The sequence below is a fragment of the Sceloporus occidentalis genome, unplaced genomic scaffold (genome assembly GCF_023333645.1).
Source record: "Sceloporus occidentalis isolate IW3139 unplaced genomic scaffold, rSceOcc1.0.p SCAF_1, whole genome shotgun sequence".
NCBI lineage: Eukaryota > Metazoa > Chordata > Lepidosauria > Squamata > Phrynosomatidae > Sceloporus > Sceloporus occidentalis.
In genome coordinates, this window is record NW_028316981.1 from 308,037,750 (window position 1) to 308,057,248 (window position 19,499).

General features: G+C 41.9%; 2 protein-coding genes across 7 annotated transcripts in view; one reads left to right on the forward strand and one right to left on the reverse strand.

Moving 5' to 3' along the window:
* Nucleotides 1–422, reverse strand: part of KATNAL2 (katanin catalytic subunit A1 like 2) — a 42,675-nt gene extending 42,253 nt beyond the window's left edge. For both annotated transcript variants that reach the window (XM_089497648.1, XM_089497640.1), the window contains exon 1: nucleotides 297–422. In XM_089497648.1, the coding sequence (XP_089353774.1) occupies nucleotides 297–347 (51 nt within the window). In that variant the 5' untranslated portion in view covers nucleotides 348–422. The remainder of the gene's footprint in view (nucleotides 1–296) is intronic.
* A 2,294-nt stretch (nucleotides 423–2,716) lies between these two features.
* The window catches only part of LOC149324212 (E3 SUMO-protein ligase PIAS2), a 75,816-nt gene continuing 59,033 nt past the window's right edge, over nucleotides 2,717–19,499 (forward strand). For 3 of the 5 annotated variants that reach the window (XM_089497739.1, XM_089497717.1, XM_089497731.1), the window contains exons 1-2: nucleotides 2,757–2,827; nucleotides 16,266–16,372. In XM_089497739.1, coding sequence (XP_089353865.1) covers nucleotides 16,274–16,372 — 99 coding nt within the window. In that variant the 5' untranslated portion in view covers nucleotides 2,757–2,827; nucleotides 16,266–16,273. Of the gene's footprint in view, nucleotides 2,828–16,265; nucleotides 16,373–19,499 lie in introns of all 5 variants that reach the window. The other 2 variants (XM_089497748.1, XM_089497723.1) reach the window with 2 other exon arrangements.

Consider the following 19,499-nt stretch of genomic DNA (forward strand, 5'->3'; position numbering starts at 1 on the left):
CTGCAGCCACAGCACTTAAAATCGGTGTCAAACTGCGTCGTTTCTGCAGTGTAGACGCAGCCCCAGAGAGCGCTTAATGCCAAAGCTCAGTACTACTAACAACTCTTTTATTTCCCTCAGGCATCAAGACATGGCAAGAGTACTTCTGCGCATGCGCACACCAAGCCTGGCTGACTAGAGGCACGCGCACTGAACGCTGCTGCTGCTGCTGCTTCGGTTGCCATAGTAACGGGGAGAAGCAACACAACTAGCCCTCTGGGTGGTTGTCGTTGTTGTTTGTGTCTTTCCCCACTCACCGCCTCCTTGACCTGGTGCGTCGTTTTCAGCGTGCTATAAGTCAGCTCCATAGCTTTGGGGGGCTTACTAAAAGAAGAACGAGGAGAAAGCAGCACTGCCTTCTTTCAAGGTTTGCGGTTCCTTACGCGAAGCGGCGGCGAAAGGTGTGTGGAAAAAATCAGCCAATCAGCGGCTTCGAGTGTACGAGGTTCGGCCAATCAGAGGACGGGGGTGGGGCAAAGGAACAATCAGTGGGCGGCACCGGGAGGATTGAAAGGCTGGCCAATCAGTGCGAGGAACGGTGAGATTAACCAATCAGCGTAGAAAGAGGGTGGTTCCCAGCCCGCCTTCGTGTCTCTTATAGAGAGAGAGAGACGTTTTGCTGACTCAGTAGAAGAAAGGATACTTAGGAGTCTTACAAGTCAGTCTTTTTTGCTGAGTCAGCTTTGCAAGATTGCTCTGCTATTTCAACAAAAGTTAATCAGGACAGTACCACACTATACTGTTATAGCGCTATTGTTCCAGTTTAACTGCCTCCTGTGGCATTCTGGGGTTTGTAGTTTAGGGAGGCCTAAGAGCTCTGTGAACCAAAATCCCTTCAAGAGCACATCCCTTAAAAATCACATATTTATTGGATTTGCTGCTGTTATTATTATTATTATTATGGGCAGCAAAGGTGTTGCTACTAAAGAAGTCCTGGTGGAAGGAAGAGACCATGTGAAGGTTAGAAGGGTTCCCCTTCCCTTCCAGCACAATAGACATAGGATAAAAATAACTGGGAGGTAGATTCAGTGAGGGTTTGCTGCTACCAAAGCCCTACTCCAAGCCTTTCTCTTGCTCAGGAGTTCTAGAAGGATATCGCAAGCCAACGAGCCATTTTGACAAATATACCTTCACCACAAAAATAGGGCTGAGCTGCACATGATAAAACGCAGCTCTGTAGAGGTTTGGAAACTGCCAGAACATGGCCCTCAAGCGGTGCCCTTGATGTGGGCATACCTCGGTCTGTGTCTGACTTCCCACTCCACAAAGACATCTGAGGAAGTAGATGGAAGGCTACGAAAGCTCATGCTCCCAATTTCTTTCTTTCCATTAGTCTCAAAGATGCTACAAGAGCTCTCTGTCCCCTTTAAGAGATTTTGGACTTCTTCCCCCAGAAGCCTCAGCCATGTTGGCCAATACTCTGGGACTCTGGGAGCTGAAGTCCACTATTCCTTAAAGAGACCACTGTATAGAGTCATGTTAGGTCTGCAGAATAATCCAATTCTAGACTGCTTTAACTGCCCAGGCTCAGAGAGTGATATAAATATGTTTTGGAGCAGTCAGATGACGCAGTGGTCCCCAAACTGTGTTCTTTTAAGGGATTTTGGACTTCATCTCCCAGAATCCCATACTATTGGCCAGCATGGCTGAAGCTTCTGGGAGCTGAAGTCCATAATCTCTGAAAGGGCACAGTCTGGGGACCACTGCTCTCAAGAAACAGCCCTCCCTTTAAACCAAGTGGTCCCCAAACTGTGCTCCTTAAAACATCTGTGTTGGCCATATAGCAAATCCAATAACTATAAATAGATAATAAATAGCAAATCCAATAATTAAATTATTGTTATTATTATTATTATTAATTTAATTATTGGATTTGCTATTTATTATTTATTTATACTTATTGGATTTGCTATATGGCCTGGGATTCTGGGAGCTGAAGTCCAAAATCCCTTAAAGAGCTTATTATTTATTGGATTGGCTTATTAATAATAATAATAATAATAATAATAATATAATTATTAATTTAATTATTAGTTTATTAATTTATTATTATTATCATTTGATTTACTTATTATTAAAATATTATTTATTAAGTTATTATTATTAATTATTATTGTATTTTGTTATTATTATTAAAATAATAATTCTTTATTAGTTTATTAATGTATTAATATTGATTATTATTGGATTTGCTTATTATCATTATTACTTTATATTATTATTAATTTGTTATTATTATTAATGATGATGATGGTGATGATGGCAAATCCAATAAATAATGTGCTCTTGAAGGGATGTGCTCTTTTAAGGGATTTTGGACTTCAGCTCCCAGAATACCGCCTTATTGGCCAGCATGGCTGAGGCTTCTGGGAGCTGAAGTCCATAATCTGTTACAGCTGGGCACAGTCTGGGGACCACTGTTCTGACGAAACAAGTGGTCCCCAAACCGTGCTCTTTAAAGGACTTTGGACTTCAACTCCCACAATCCCACCCCACTGGTCAACGTGGCTGAGGCTTCCGGGAGATGAAGTCCAAAAAAACAATCTCTTACAGGGGTGCGCCTAAGGCCTCTCCGTCCCCGTCCGCCATTTTCCCTCTCCCCGCACGGCGACGGAGGGAGGGGTGGTGGGCGTGGCCCCGTCGACGCCCCGCCCCTCACGCCACGCGACTGGAGGGAGGGGGCGCTGGGAGGGAGGGAGCGTGCAGGATGGTGGCGGCGGCGGCGGCGGCAGCGCCAAGCGGCGGCGGCGGCAGCGGTTAGAAAATGGCGGACTTCGAGGAGCTGAGGGTGAGGAGAAAGAGCTGAGCGCTTTGCGTGCGCGCTCCCTCCCTCCCTCCCTCCCTCCCTCCCTCAGCCTAGGCCTCCCTTCTCCTCAGGCGCTGGCTCTCCTCCGCCTTCCTTGGTCCTTCCTTCCTTCCTTCCTCGCCGCTGTTCTTTTCCCTCCTCCTCTTCCTTTCTCTTTGGGGCTCCAGGTCCCTCTCTTCCTCCCAGGCGCCTTTATTTGGCCTCCCTTTCTCTCCCCTTCGCCATTCTCAGCCCGCCTTTTAAAGGAGGAGGAGGAGGAGGAGGCACCTCCTTCCCTCTCTCTGCCTGGAGGGGCTCCTTCTGCTTATTAGTAGGTTATAATATATATAATATTATATATATATATATATATATATATACACACACACATTTATTATATATTATATAATATATATAATTTATACTATATGTATATAATATTAGATATATATATTGTGTGTATACATATTATTGTAATATATTATTATTATTGTTGTTGTTGTATTTATTTATTTATACATATTTATGTTGTTGTTTTCATCCGCTGTTTTTGTTCCTCCATCTTTTAGCGCAGAAAGGAGGGTTCGCAGTGCTGGAAAAGCTGGGTTTCCCCCCCAAATGCCTCAGGTAAATCTAGGGCTGCGTCCACACAGCAGCAATAACCCAGTTTGGCTCCGCTTTAGCTGCCCTTGGCCTCAGCTCCACTCTGGGGCCTCAACAGACTCCAGTTCCCAGGATTCCCTAGCATTGAAGCCAAAGGCGGTTAAAGCGGTGCCAAACTGGGTTAGCTCTGCTCTGGGCCACACAACAAGCTCCAGTTGCCATAATTCCATAGCATTGAGCCCAAGGCGGTTAGAGCGGAGTCAGACTGGTTATTGCTGCCGTGCGGATGCAGCCCTAGGGTCCAAAACACACTGCAGAAATAATCCAGTTTGAGGCAGCTTTAACTGCCCTGGCTCAGTGCTAGAGAATTTTAGTTTGTTGTGGCCTCAGGGCTCTCTGACAGAGAAGGCCAAAGGCCTCACAAAACTACAGCTCCCAGAATCCCCTAGCATTGAGCCAGAACAGTTAAAGCGGCGTCAAACCGAGTTACAGTGTTTCTGCAGTGTGGATGCAGTCTAGATGGTGCTGGTGTTCAAGTAGACCACAAGTTGAACATGAGTGAGCAGTGTGATTCAGCAGCTAAAAAGGCCAATGCAATTTTAGGCTGCATCAATAAAAGTATAGTGTCTACATCAGGGGTTGTAATAGTGCCACTATATTCTGCTCTGGTCAGGCCCCACCTGGAATACTGTGTCCAGTTCTGAGTACCACAATTCAAAAAGGATGTTGAGAAACTGGAGCATGTCCAAAGGAGAGCGACTAAAATGGTGAAGGGTCTGGAAGCCATGCCCTATGATGAACGACTTAGGGAGCTGGGGATGTTTAGCCTGGAGAAGAGAAGGCTAACAGGTGATATTATAGCCCTGTTTAAATATTTGAAGGGATGTCATATTGAGGAGGGAGCAAGCTTGTTTTCTGCTGCTCCAGAGAACAGGACCCAGAACAATGGATGTAAGCTCCAGGAAAAGAGATTCCACCTCAACATTAGGAAGAACTTCCTGAGAGTAAGGGCTGTCTGACAGTGGAACATACTCCTTCCTCAGAGTGTAGTGGAGGTCTTTAAGCAGAGGCTGGATGGCCATCTGTTGGGGATGCTTTGATTGAGATTTCCTGCATGGCAGAATGGGGTTGGACTGGATCAGGGCCCTTGGGGTCTCCTCCAACTCTATGATTCTATGATTCTAGATCTGCCAATGCGAGTGGATGCTGGATGGCAAATGTAAGGGATTTGTATTGGCATAACTCACAACAACAGCCGTTCTGGAGAGGAGGGAGGATGAGGGCATTGCCCCCAGTAAGGAATCTTTGAATTCTTTAAATTGCCCTCTAGACCTAGTTCTTAGCTTTACAGGGAGTGAGACGCTTAGAGCCTTCCATGCCCAAATGTCTTCTATTGCTTCTGTATCCCCTAGTAGCTTTGTTCTTGTGAGTTGCCCTCATGTGCACCCTGACTGACAGTGCCCCTTGTATGCCTCCCAGGCCTCCTCTCCCCGCTGCTCTGGTTCTATCATTTCAGGAGTCTCTCCATCTGGTGGGCAATCTTCCTCATTTTCTGCTGCTTTCTACCTTTCCCGGCATTATTGTCTTTTCAAATGAGTCCTGCCTTCTCATGATGTGGCCAAAGTACAACTGCCTCAGTTTAATCATATTGGCTTCCAGGGAGAGTTCAGGCTTGATCTTCTCAAGGACCCGTATGTTTTTGCTCTCCATGGTATCCTCAGAACTCTTCTCCATCTTGTTGGTGCTGGTGTTAACTATCGGCCTCATGACCCTTATATATCTCCAAGCCCGGCATCCCCTCCTTTGCTATTTTCCTCCTCTGGATGATTGACATTCTTCTTAGCTGTCCTCAGGTTGACCTCAACTCATGGAGACCCTGTGTATGAGACATCTCCAGACCTCCCCGTCCTCCACTGTTCTGCTTAGGTCTTGTAGATTCAAGCCTGTGACCTCCCTGATTGTGGCTAGCCCTCTGGCACATGGCCTTCCCCTCTTTTAACTTTCTTCTACTGTCCTACTCTAGTGGTGCAGTGGTTGAATGCCTATACTGCAGCCGCTCACTCACAAACCATAAGGTTGCGAGTTCAGTTCCAGCCAAGGGGGCTCAAGCTCGACTCAGCCTGGCATCCTTCCGAGGAGGTGGCTAAAATGAGGACCCAGCTTGTTGGGGGCAATTAGCTTACAGTTGTAAACCACTTAGGGAGTGCTTAAGTGCACTGATAAGCAGTATAGAAATGTACTTGCTATTGCTATTCTTTGCACTATGGTCTTTTCTAGTGAGTCATTCCTTCTCACGATGTGGCCAAAGTATGACAACCTCAGTCTCCTCATCTTGGCTTTGAAGCAGAGTGCAGGCTTGATCTTCCCAGGGATTCATTTATTTGTCTTTTTCCATGTCCACAGAGTCCTTAGTCCTCTTCTTGTTGTTAACTGCCCTCCTGTTAGCCTTATGGCGACCCTGTGGCTGAGACATCTCCAAGCTCCTCTATCTGTCATTTACTCCAGTCAGTCAGAATTCAAAGATATAGCCATGCTAGTCTGTAGAATCAGTATGTAGAGAGATCTTGTAGCAAGTTAGAGACTAACTGAAAGTAAGAAATTGGCAGCATGAGCTCATATCCTTCATATCTGAGGAAGTAGACTGAAGTCTACGAAAGCTCATGTGGCCAATTTTTTCCTTTCAGTTAGTCTCAAAGCTGTTCAGCAACAAGATCTCTCCAGTCAGCCAAGATTAGGTTGGCAACAGTTTGCCAGAGGACTTCTTCAGCCTCCCCCAAACTGTGGAATGGCCTGCCAGAAGATACTCAACAACTGAATACACTATCCACATTTAAAAGAGCATGAAAGATCAGCCTCTTACAACAGGCTTATCTAGATGATTTTAAAAATTGTGATTTTTAAATGATAAATTTTAAATGTGGATCGTTTTAATATGTGTATCTCTTAATTATCCTTTTAAATTGATGTGTATTTTAACTGATGTGTTTTAACATACAACATGTTTTAACTTTTCCCCTGACTTTATTTTTTTATCCATTTGTCGTTCCCTGTAGCAATACTGGTGTCCCCTAAAAATATGTCTTCCCAACAATGAAGTTTCTTCCCCCTCCACAGTCCTTTTGAACATCTTGCCTTGATAATGTTAGCTCTTTCCCCATTCCCAATCTGTTCATCCTTTCCCCTGCAGATCTTGTTTTGTGGGAAAGCTCTTTGGTTTTCACATGGTCAGTCTCTTGTTCTTTTTGTTTTATTGAGCTTCCACTTTGTCAACCAGTAATTAGATTTGAGAATTACAGTAGCGATCCTTCTTCAGAAGGATGTAAAAATCGGTTGAAATCAGATAGGTTCATAACGCCAATGGATTTTGAACTGCCCGTGAGATTAAAATGTAGTGGAAAGTAATGTTAGGCGTGGGACAGACGGGTGCGATAGGACGCCCTCATTACGTGCGAGGGGCGGCGCTTCTATACACCCTTCACCCCTCGCACGTGACGAAGGCGTCAAAATGGCAATGCCCTGTACAAATGGGTGCCGCCATCATTATGTGCCAGACATCTAATGTCCTCCCATCATGGCACCATTATGACATCGTGAGTGTGCCATTGGCGCACTGCGGCGTCATAATCGCACCGCAAGAAGAACCCGCTTTTTGCGGGTTCTTTTTGCTCTGGGGAAGTCCCATGGTCTGGAGGCTGCGGATTCCCCGCGGAGCAAAACAAGGCACCGAGAGACCTTCCTTTTTGGGCGGTCTGTCCTGCGCCTTTCTTAGCAAATGCTGCTTAGCAAATTTGGTAAATCAAAAAGTCAGAGCAAGCTTTCTTCCTCCTTGCTTCTTTCCAGGTTGGATAGCCTCTTTAAAGCCATCAGATATGTTTTCTCTCTCCTTAATATGTTATCTCTGCTCTCCTTTCATCTTGTCAAATACTTGTTTTTGTTTCTCATGCCACTTTCCAGCTTACTATACTTTCCCAAAGTTGTTATTTCTTTCTTCTTGGAGATTGCGCCCCATGACTTGTGTATGTACATTTTAGCTAAGAATCTTCTGCACACATTTGGAAGTGATAGATTCCATCTGTCCTTTCATGCTTACTTCTGGGTAAACATGCATAGGATTAGGCCATTAATGTATGCCGACATGTGTGTCACCCAGATGTGAAATTACTTCTACATGAAATCTGTAGGCTTTCATAGGGCCTTCATGCATTTGAGTTCATAACTGTGTCTTATAAATTTGAAGCTGGAGGGAGAAGATAATGCACCTAGATTGTAACTGTGGAGTTAATGAAATAGTAAGATGCTTTGTTGATTTGTTTTTCCACACCCTCTTTTTTAAACATAATTTGATTCTGAATTAATTATATTTGGATCTGTGTTCTTGTGTTTGGAAAGTTAGATTAGGAGGAGTTGGACAGGTTCTAAACTTTGCAAAAGTTAACCAGACAAAACAGGAGGATTTGCAGCACAGTTATCAAAACAGTAGGTTAATCTAAGAAATGTCAGAGAGAAGGTAAAAGTTACAGGTTACGATTGTGTTTGCTTATTCCATTCCTTTTCATTTGTTGTGTGTAAGAATGCTATCAAGTGATTCTTTTCCTTTCATATTTAAATCTTAAAATATAAAGAAAATTCAAAATATAGCAGCTACTTCTCTTGACTGTTTTAAATATGACACCACCAATTTATTTTTATATAGTTCAGTGGGTGCTTGATATCTGCTATGGTTTGGTTCCAAGACCCCCATGGATACCAAAATTTGTGGATGCTCAAGTCCCATTAAATGCAGTGGCATAGCGAAATCTTATATAAAATGGCAAAATCAAGGTTTGCTTTTTGGAGTTTATATTGTTTTTGAATATTTTCAAGCCATGGATGCTTGAATCTGAGGATAAAAAATCTTGATAAGAAGGGATGACTGTATAGCAGAAGTGTGTGCGATGGGGGAATCTGCCACTTCTTCCTTTGAGCTCTTTCTGATTATTAATGATTGGTGTTCTGCACTGTGTTTTTTGTGTGTGTGTGTGTGAAAAGTTAGCATTTTGTTTAGTCACTTCTCCTCTTCATTTACTCGGACTTTCTTTCTTTAAGGAATTAAACTGATTTGTAGTGTTCCCCTGGTTTATAGTCAATGTTGATGGACCATAATACAATACCAGCGTTCCTCAACATGGTAACCTAAAGTGTTTTGAACTGCAGAACCTACCGTACATACTTGACTATAAGTCGACCTCATGTATAAGTCAAGGGCAAGTTTCAGGACCAAAAATAAGCATTTTGCTATGACCCATGGATAGGTTGATGGTAAACTTTAGGGGTCATATAGCAAAGGATCAAAAGGACGAAGCAAAGCAAAACAATGTCAAAGAACTTACAGAAGTCCAGCAAACCTAACTGTTTGTGCTTACTCTTAAGGCTGGATGGATGAGAGAGTAGAGAGGGTCGGTGCTTCACATAGTTTACTCCTGCTTTTCACCAGGGGATGGTTCTTTCTTTTAACTAAGAGTTAAGATACACTACTTACATTGACCCATGGATAAGTCGACTCAGGTGTTTGGGGTCCATTTTGTGACCTAATTTTCTATACATGAGTATATACAGTATATGGCCATTCTAGATCATAGGGACTATAGTTCAAACATCTGAAATGTACAAGATTAGGGGGAGGCTGCTGCATACTTTAATGGATTTTTCTTTGGGTTAGGAGGGGGTTGGACTGTGTTGTGAACCTTTTTAGCTTGCACAGATACATGGATATTTATTAGATTCTTCACTCAGCATCCACATTACCTTTACACACCTATACCTCAAAAAAGTGTAAACATGTATAATCTAATATCAAATTCCAGAGTTATGGGCCAATACCTTCTGGTTCTTTGTTTTAGTGTAAAGTTGGCAGCATTTTGGCATAGAACTGCACAGGGAAAGTACTGTTTATGCCTTATAAAGCCCTGTATGACTTGGAATCAGACTCTCTGAAAGACCACGTTCACCCTTATGAGTCTTTTTAAGTTTTAAGAACCTTGCAAAAGTACTTTTCTCTACTGCACTAAGAACTGTATTTGGCGACTGCTCTTGGGCTCTGAAATTCTCTTCCAAGGGAGACTAGGAAGCTGACAGCAAATAACTTTTTTCTCCAGACAGCCTTTTGACTGCTAAGCGAGACTATTGCTGAAAAAGGTTTTTCTGACTGCTTTTGTCTCTTGGTGTGTTTTTGAAATCTCTTGCATTTTAATTGTATTTGTTTTCATTTAGAATTCATTAATTATTTTTGCTCACCTTGTGTGCCAAGAAAAATGATGGTTGTATACAAAGTGCTGGCAACGCTCCCTTGTGTCTCCTCTCACCCTCTCCTCCCAGAAAAGCAGGATCTAAATTTAGCTGAGGCCTTGATTTTCTAAAACATTTAATTGATATCTTCTTTGCCAGAAATGTCTCTTTATCTGATTTAGAATCTGGTCCAGAAGCAAATACTTCACTGGTTTTACAAAGAAGGTTTATTTAGCAAGGTGTATGTTGGGAAAGCAATGTGACCCCCTGCATAAGGGGAGGGCCCACTATATCAACACAAAAGGAAGATCTATACATCATATATACCCACCTATTAATCTAAAGATTTATGCCCCAAACTTGATCCCCAAATCCCAGGTCGACTTATTTATGGGTCAGTATGGTAATGCAATAGCAGCTCTTTCAGATTTCCCCATGCAGTTTCTTTCTGTCCTGAGCCAAGCAGATAAGAGTCCTTGGTGACTGATTGATTGCTGTTTGTTTAACAGTCCCTCTCCCACACACACTTGCACACTTCACTGTCTCAGGAGTGACGACTGAAACATTGAAGTCTTGTATTGATTGCTGCTTCCCTCTTGCCCCTTGCATACACTCACTGAAGGAGTGTCCATGTTTTACACTCGACCTATCCACGAGTCATGTCAAAATCAACAATTTTGGCCCCAAAACTTGCCCATGAATTACACATGAGGTTGGCCTGTAGTCAAGTATATGTGGTAATACTCTGCTGTGCTAATGCAGCTATGGTCAGGTAGTTATTTAGAATATAATATGGAATTACAGTATTTTATTTAGAAAATAATATGTCAAAATGTTTCTTTTGTTCATGACAGAAGAAATAGTTGTAGTAGAGGTAAAATTACTGTGTGCCAAGCCTTCTGATCAAACTGTGTGTCACTTTCTGAGTAAGCATGTTGTTTTAAAAAAAAGATTTTCAAAGTGTCCTTGGTATCCCATAGCAGCATGCTGTGTCTTTGTATGAAGATGAAGTGGGCCTGTCTTGATAGTCTTGACTGCTAACATCTCAAGGAATTGAACTTTTGTGCTGGGAACACAGAAAACTGCCAGTGCTTTCCTGCTAAAGCAAGCCATTGGCAGTAGCCTTAGCACTAGCTGGAAATCTCAAGAATCAGGTGTCAGATCGTTTGCATGCAGAGTACCTGAGATGAACAGTGGTTTGATGGGCTCACTGCTTAAAGATATGAAGACAACTCAAGTCTTCCTTTTTGCTGTTGAACATACTCCTTGCTTTATGCATGGTGTTCTTGGTTTTGAGTTAATAAGATATGTGTTAAGAAGGGAAACCAGATTGGAATTATCAAGAGTGTCAAGAGCGGAAGAAGGCTTGAGTTACACATTGTCTAGAAAAGGAAAATGACTGTATTTATTTTAAATTAAGTGTTTCATTTATGCTTCCAAGTTACTAAAACAGAGTAATGTACAATGTAAGGTCACAAAAACTATGTTATACTGTAATAGATTGCCCACAGTGAATGATCTTGAAGTAATATATAGAAAATCTACATACTGTGAAGGTAGCAGATCCTATCTGGTCTTGGAAGCTAACCAGGGTCAGCCTTGGTTAGTACTTGGATTGCAGACTGCTAACGAATACCAGGTGCTGTAGGCTATATTTCAGAGGAAGGAACTGGCAAAACCACCCCTGAGTATTCCTTGCCTAAGAAAACCCTATGAAATTAATGGGGTTGCCCTAAGTTGACAGTCGACTTGAATGCACACACACACACACATATCTGTTGGAGTGGACTTCTAGAATTCAGTATCTCCTTTGCCCATTTTTGCCTCTCATGATCAAAACCATAGAAACAGCAGAGTATGTCAAGTGTTTTGTGCCATATTTATAATGTTTGAATTTTGCCAAAGATGTATGTGTGTGTAGAAAAACAGCCTTGAACTCAGCTTGCTTGATATGGGGCTTGAGATTCAGTTTTAGGAAGCTAACACCACATTAATCTATTTGAACAGTAGTACCTATTTGAAGTGACCCTCATTGAATTCAGTGGATTTACCTCCAGATAAGTGTGTATAGGCTGCAACCAGAAATTTCTTCTGAATAGGATTGTGCTGTATGGGCAGGTTTAACATGCTTGTGATTTTTAGTCATTTTTACCAGACTATTCCAAACATTAAACATTCAAGAAAATCATTGTTTTACATGGAAATAAGCTTGTAGAGAGATCTTGTCACCCCTTTGAGACTAACTGAAAGAAAGTAGTTGGCAGTATGAGCTTTTGTAGACTACAGCCTACTTCCTCAGATGCATTTAGTGGAGTGGAAACCAGGGACAGACCTATATAAGCCATTAGTGCATGAGAATGTCAATTCAGATTCAAAATCCTTTGTGTATGGAAATGAAGTAGCACATCCAGTTTTAACAATGTTCCTTAGTGTTGAAATGTCTGTGGTGAGCCAGGAATTTCAACACTGATCCCATCCTCTTGGGGGGGGGGGGGCAAGGGGGCATCCTACACTCATCTATTCTCCCCACCTACAGGATAGTTTCCAAAGGGAGCCCTGGTGGCGCAGTGGTTAAATTCATGTACTGCAGACCACAACATTGTGAGTTTGATCCCAGGGCTCCAACCAAGGTCCACTCAGGCTTGCATCCTTCCGTAGGTCGCTAAAATGAGTCCCCAGCTTGTTGGAGGCAATTGGCTTACACATTGTAAACTGCTTAGGGAGTGCTTAGTTCACTGATAAGCAGTATAAAAATGTACTTGCTATTGCTAAAGCCAAACTGGTCTTGCCACTTTATTTCCACAGACAAAGGCTAGTTCCCAATGTCTTTAATCACTAATGACCATAGTTAAAACTAGACTTCCTATTTCATTTCCCTACACAAAGGATTTTGAATCTGAATTGACATTTTGTATATGCTTGCTTTCCACTTCACTAAATGCATTGGAAGAAGTAGACTGTAGTCTACAAAAGCTCATGTTTCCAACTTATTTCAGTTAAGAGATTTTCAGACGGGGTGAGGATGGAGTGAGGGGGGGGAAAGCTGGGAGGAAAAGGCATACTCCTGGCATAATCGTGTGATCCTGCTGAAGATTTTCATACGACGTTGCACTCATCCAAGACTTATCAAGTGAAGATTCAAGAATGCTTCAGCAACAAACCATCCACAGGACTTCTAAATGTTAATGTGGCCTGAGAATGCTGTGACCACTATATCCCCACACGTGTGCCATGCTATAAGCTGGCTCTGTGCAGAGTCATTTCGTGAAATAGCTGGCTGACTATAGAACCAACTCTAGGCTTGTGAGACACATTGTTGCTTCCTCCCCCTCTTCCTCCCTGACCCTCCTCTAGTGAGAGTATTGGGGCCTGACATGTGATGGGAAGGTGGCACTTTATTTATTTATTTCATTTGCATGCTGCCTTTCTCTCAGAAGATATCTAAGGTGGCTTGCAGATAAAAGCATTAAAAAACATTACAATAAAAATTCAAAACACTTAAGATAATCTAAAAACAGTACAAAACCACATAACAACATACAAAAGTTAAGAAGCACAACCAAACCACACACCCCAAAGCCATCCTGGCATTATATATGTATAGCACCATCTTAAATAAAAACGTCTTAGCTTGCTGACAAAAGGCAAGCTTCCCAAGGAAGTGCATTCCAGATGGAGGGAGCAGCCACCGAGAAGGCGCTCTCTCATGTCCGCACCAAGTGATCCTGTGATGGTGGTGGAACAGAGAGAAAGACTTCCTCCGAAAATCTTAGTGTGCTGGCTGGTTCATATGAGGAGATACAGCTCTTTGAATAATCTGGACCTGACTTGTATAGAGATTTATTGGTCATAATCAGCACTTTGAATTCTGCCCAGAAACGAACCGATCGCTGGTGAAGTTATTCCAACACAGTTAACTTCTTTCAACTTCTTATCTCAGGCAAAAGGAGATCTTGAGCTGCCCCTGGTGGTTGATAACAACTGTGACTGAGTAGTCATGCGATGTTGATTTGGCAAACTTAGGTTGTATAAACTTCTTTTCTCTAAAGAAAAATTAAATGTTTTTCTTCATGACTCCTTGTTTCAGTTGAAGTATTTTAGTTCCTTTTCATTTGAATGGAATTAACAAAGTTGACAGTGATTCCCATATGTTTTGCTTTACTGTTAAACACTGATACGGTACTCCTTTACTGTAAAACACTTAAATGCATGTGCGCACAGTGTTTTCCTCGCATGTTATTTCTGATTCATCTTTCTCTTTCTCACTGTACTTAATCTCAACATCTTCAAGTTTACTTGAGCCTGTGCTTGATCTAAGCATGCATGCGCGCTCACACACACACACACACACACACACACACACACACACAGAAGAGCTCTACAGATGTTAGGTATAAAACATGTATTATTTTGAAGTATTTACTGAAAGCATTTTAGCCCACTTCTCAGCAAAAGCAGTTAAAGGTAATAATAAGAAGCAGAAAAACCATCCTGAAGGTTTACAGACTGAAAGAGGAGGGAAGAGAAAAACAAGTGAACTCCCACACTAGTTTTTAAAATCACACAGTTCCCCAGATGACCAGCTTAAATAAATGGTGTGTGATTGGGAGAAGCTGAACTAATACTTGTCCTTCATCCCGAGCCTTAAAGTGTTCTACAGTTTTGTGTTGTTTTCCACCAAAGCCAACTGATGATAATACAGTTCTGTACTTCTGTTCCATGCACCCAGAATATGCTCTGTTCATTTCCTGTATTTAAGGTTGTGAAGCTGATGTGTGAATTACCCACATACTATCATTTGGTCTTCTGTTGTCCAAAATTCTTCAAGAATCCACAAAACCAGTATTACATGAGTGAGAGTCCCCCAGCTATTTGGGACAGATTTAAAGGGTGCTGTAAGACACTTCATGGTGGAAGCAGTTCCATTAGTGGAAGAAGATACAACTCACAGCTGTACCAGACTTTGGCCCGAAACACGTAGCCCAAATGATGCGGATTCAGGCTGTGTTGTGGGTGTAGCATTTAGATGATGCATGCCTTGAATGTGGCCTGAAGCTTTGCTGAGCCTGCAGCATCGTGCAAGACCTGGGCTAAGAAGAAGAGGATAAAAGCTGCTCTTGGCAGTCTGGTTCAGGACTGCAGCGGCGGTCTAGATTAGGGCTAGATGCATGTGGTTGCCACATTCCTGGCACAGTTGGCACCAGAGCAGCCACACACCGCTCTTTCGGGCCTTGACTCTAATTGCAGGAATTGGGGAAATGCAGAAAAAATCTCTAGTGCAGGGATTCCCAAACTTTGGTCCTCCAAGAGTTGTGGGCTTCAGCTCCCAGAAGCCCCAGCCAACTTGGTGGACAGTCAAGAATTCTGGGAGCTGAAGTCCAAAACATCTGGAGGACCAAAGTTTGGGAATGACTGCTGTAGTGCAAAAGTAACATGTGGGGGGGGGGGCGGTATCCTGCCATTCCCCAGCCCCAATTACTGTGTAGTCTATTTTGTAAAGCTGAAGACATTGGTGGTATATGCTGGTGTACCCTGGATTTATGCCAGTGTATACAGTACTGGGGACGTCTTAAAATAAGGTATTCAGTATCTCTTTTCACAATGTCTACCCTTCATAAGGCAGCTTCCACTTCTGAAGCATCCCCTCATAAACAATTGGTAGCCAAAGGAGAATGGAATTGCTGACCCAGTGGCCAGCTGAAATTCCTGAGGTAGGAGAAGAGTTGTCAACCCACTTGATCTCCAGATGTCATTCTCTGGATCCTCAAGATATGCTGGTATGCTCACTGGAGAACTGACACAGCAACACAGGTTTTTTACAGAATTGCAGCCCAACATCACCTAGGTACCCCCTGCCCTCCCCTGCATACTAAGTGGTTGTGAGTGTGTGCTTTGGTGATGGGATGTTGCCTTGCAATCTGTGTTGACACAGCTTTTGTTCAGCCAGCATGATAGAGGACCTCAGTCATAAAATGTGGTAGAAAATCCATGTCTGCCTCTGCCAAATTTGAACACTGAAGTTGCCTTAAGATGTACACAGATGGACAGTCAAGTTTAATGTCTAGGTTATACCATAAAAACTCAGGGAAGAGGACCCTAGCTTTCAATATTGGCCTTGATAATGCTTTTACATTGAAAAGTTTCAGTCATTCCTGTATGTTATGATGTGCTGGATGGCTGTTTCTCAGTAGTAGTTTTTGTTGTTGTTGTTATCCATCCTCGAGTCGATCTCGCTCCATGTAGTACCTGTAGTAGGGGTATGCTAATCTAATGTGATAGGTATTTTCACTCCCTGAAGACTAGCTCCTTATAGTTAGGATGAATTCATGACCACTGCAGGACTATATAAAACTTACCAGTGTCTCCTTTTAAAATCTTGTTGGGTAGCCAGCTCTCCCTAGCATTCATCTTGGGGGAATTTTGCCTTCTTGTTCTAACCACATCATCTTTAATTCTGTATTACCAAAGTATTTGGTAATCATGTCGTTAGTGCTAAATGGTAGTTCTCAAATCATCCACATCTGTAGCTGTTCTCCATGCTACTATGTTTCCCTGCTATTTTTTTGTTTTCCAGACACAAACATGGTGACCCTTTTAAGAAAACGTTGCCTACTAAGACAAGCAAGAAACATAGCTAAGAAACAACAACAGAAATCTACCTCACCAGCTTCTAACCTACAAGTAAGATCATGCCCAAATTGTAATAAATGCAAAGCATTGTTCTGAAAGCAAATATTTCAGAACCCTTAAAAGTATTAATTGTTTCAGCAGTAAAGCTTACAGTGTGTGAGCTGAACAGCTAATCAAGCAAAACTGAAAACTGCCCTGCAATTCAGAAGGGTATATTTTGGAAGACCATTGCCTTCTTAAATGTGCATTCTTAAACTAATGCTAAAGTTTGTCCTTCAGTTTTAAATGTCCCTCGATTCTTTGTATATGAAAGACCTATATGAAACAAAAAAATTATAAACAAGATTATAAATTTTGAGTAGGTAAAAAATGAGAACTGTAAACAGAGGTACAGTTGGCCCTCCACATTCATGGATTTAAGTTCTGTGAGCCCGCTTACCATTTATAAGGACTTGCCCATAGCCTGGCCAAGTAATCATGAGGAAGCTGCAGAGGTAGAATCAAGGCCTGGCTGCCAGGCACTCAATCTGTGTCCACCCCCCACCCCTGTGGAGTCCACCATCTGCCTGCTTCTACCTTTGAAATGAACAAAGATTAAGTGGGTGGGTGGTGGACTCCCTAGAGGAGGGCATATATGGAGAATGTGCACCTGGTGGTTGAGTCTTGTTTCCACTACCCAACACAATATATTGCTTGTGAAGTATGTGGATACAAAGAATGTATACTTGGTGGCCGGGGCTTCCTGCTGTCTCTACTATTGCCCTGGGATTGCTTCTTGCCCTGGTTGGACTTTTATTTATTTACTCATGTTTTTCCATTTTTGTGGGGGTCCTGCATCCCTACTCTCTGTGTATGTGGAGAACTGACTATAGCATTAAATATTAAAAGGAAGCAACATTAATGTTAGTTGAATGTACAGTGGAGCCTCCGCATACGCTGCCTTTTTATAGGCGCCTTTGAGCATAGGCGCTCAAAGCTGCTGGCGCGCGCGGGGCGGAAGGGACGGCGCGTCCCATTCAATTGAATGGGCGCGCGCACCCGTTGCAACTCGCGCGCCACCGCACCGCTGCGCACGAGCCCCATTGGAAACAATGGGGCTTGAGCATAGGCGGATTTTTTTATATGCGGAGGGATCCGGAACGGATCCCTCGTGTATAATAAGGTTCCACTGTACAAGAGATTGAGGGTAATTAAAATTACTGATAATTTGCACTTCCACAATATGAAACTTGTACAGTTTGAGCCCTCCTTATCCGAAAGTCTGAAATCCATAATTGTCCACATGAGTATGAGATAGTGACACCTTTGCTTTCTGATGGTTCACGGACAGAATTATTAAAAATATTATGTATAAAATTAGGTTCAGGCTGTGTGTATAAGGTGTATATGAACATTAAATGAATGTCATGTTTAGACTTAGTTCCCATCTCCAAGATGTCTCTCTCTCTATATGTATATACATACAGAATACATACAAATCTTCCAAAATCTGAAAAAAGTCTGAAATCCAAAACACTTCTGGTCCCAAGCATGGAGATAAGGGAGATTCAATCTGTATCCTGAAAAGTCTGCTCTGTGGATGTCAGTAGTGAGCAACAAATTATGTATAACACTATAGTATGTGCAGCTGCTGTAATGAAGTACAGGTATACCTTAGGTAACAAATTATCTGACAAAGAAGCTCCTTTTTACAAAATCCTTCTACTCTTGTGAAACCAGGTCTAAAAAAAATAAAATAAAATCATCACTACAGGCTAAAAATATAAAGTAAACACATTACATGTTTTATTTTGAGATCATCTTCTAGAGGCTCACAATATGGTGCTTAAATGGTCATCATTTAGAAGCTCAAGTGTAATTACACCAGCAGTAAAACCCGAGGTAACATAAATCTAAGACTAGTGAATAGGTGTGTAATTGACTGGCCACCACTACAAAGGCAGTAATTGAGATAGCTAATTGGACCACTAGTGTTGTGATTTAAAAGTTATGACTCCTATGTCACACTCTTCTGTATCAATTTTTGTTTCACAAACTAAAAACATGCTAGATAATTAGTTTTCTATTTTATTCCTTCCCAAACATTAATTTAATGTAAAAAAAATTGAGCATAGCTAATTTTATAGGGGCGTGAGATTATTAAATAATAATAATAATAATAATAACAACAACAACAACCTATTTCATACCCGCCTCTTCCCAAGGCTTGAGGCAGAGTACAACATACATTAAAAGGTGCTACAAGATCTCTCTACATTACAAGTCAAATGGTATTGCACATGTGGATTCTGGAATAAAAATCTTGGGCCTTCCTAAGTATAAGTCTGGAGTCATTTCTTGGGTGTTCATGTGAGTCCGCTCAAGAGCCCACGTCTTTGTTAAGCCATCTGCTTATTTCATTAGCAGTATCCAGCTAGTTTAGAATGCAGTTCATAATATTTAGCCTTTTATGTACCACATAGATATCATTTTAAATATTGCTACAAGTTGTTATCATATTCAGAATCTTCTCTTTTCAAAGCAGTATATGTGTATAGGCTTACCATATTCATAGGGACTCAAAATTATGAAATCACACCACTTCTTTTGGTTGTCATTGTCATCAGCATGTCTAAATTTGTTTTTCTTCAGCTGTTGTACATTTGCTTAATTCTGCAGTATAGTTATAATGTTTTTAAAAACCATCTACTCATTCTGAAAATGTCTATGGCAACTATCTGCCTTTCTGTCCTTAAACTTTTTGAAAGTAAAGGTCTGTAGAATTTGAATGATATTTTGTGAAAACAATACAATGCACATTCAGAGAACTTCTCCCATTTTTATCCACACATGCTGAATTAGAGCATTGCGGCGGGGAAAATCTGCCCAACAATTATTTTAAAAATTCTTCATGGGTCTTCATGATGAGTGTTAGTTCTTCTGAGGAGTATAAAAGCAGGTTTTGAAAGTAGATTACACATGTGGGAAAACACAGTCCAAGAAGTGAGATAACCTTTCCCAGCCGACAGAGTCCTAACCTCCTGTATTCTGGGTTAGCTCCTCCCACATGACTTCTAGTTAGTCATAGGCAACAGACACACATTTCCATCTTCCCCATTTGCAATGGGGCTGGGAGTGGATAAATAATGCTAATTTGGTTTACAGAGTTGTACATGAAGCGCCTTGAACACTTCAACGT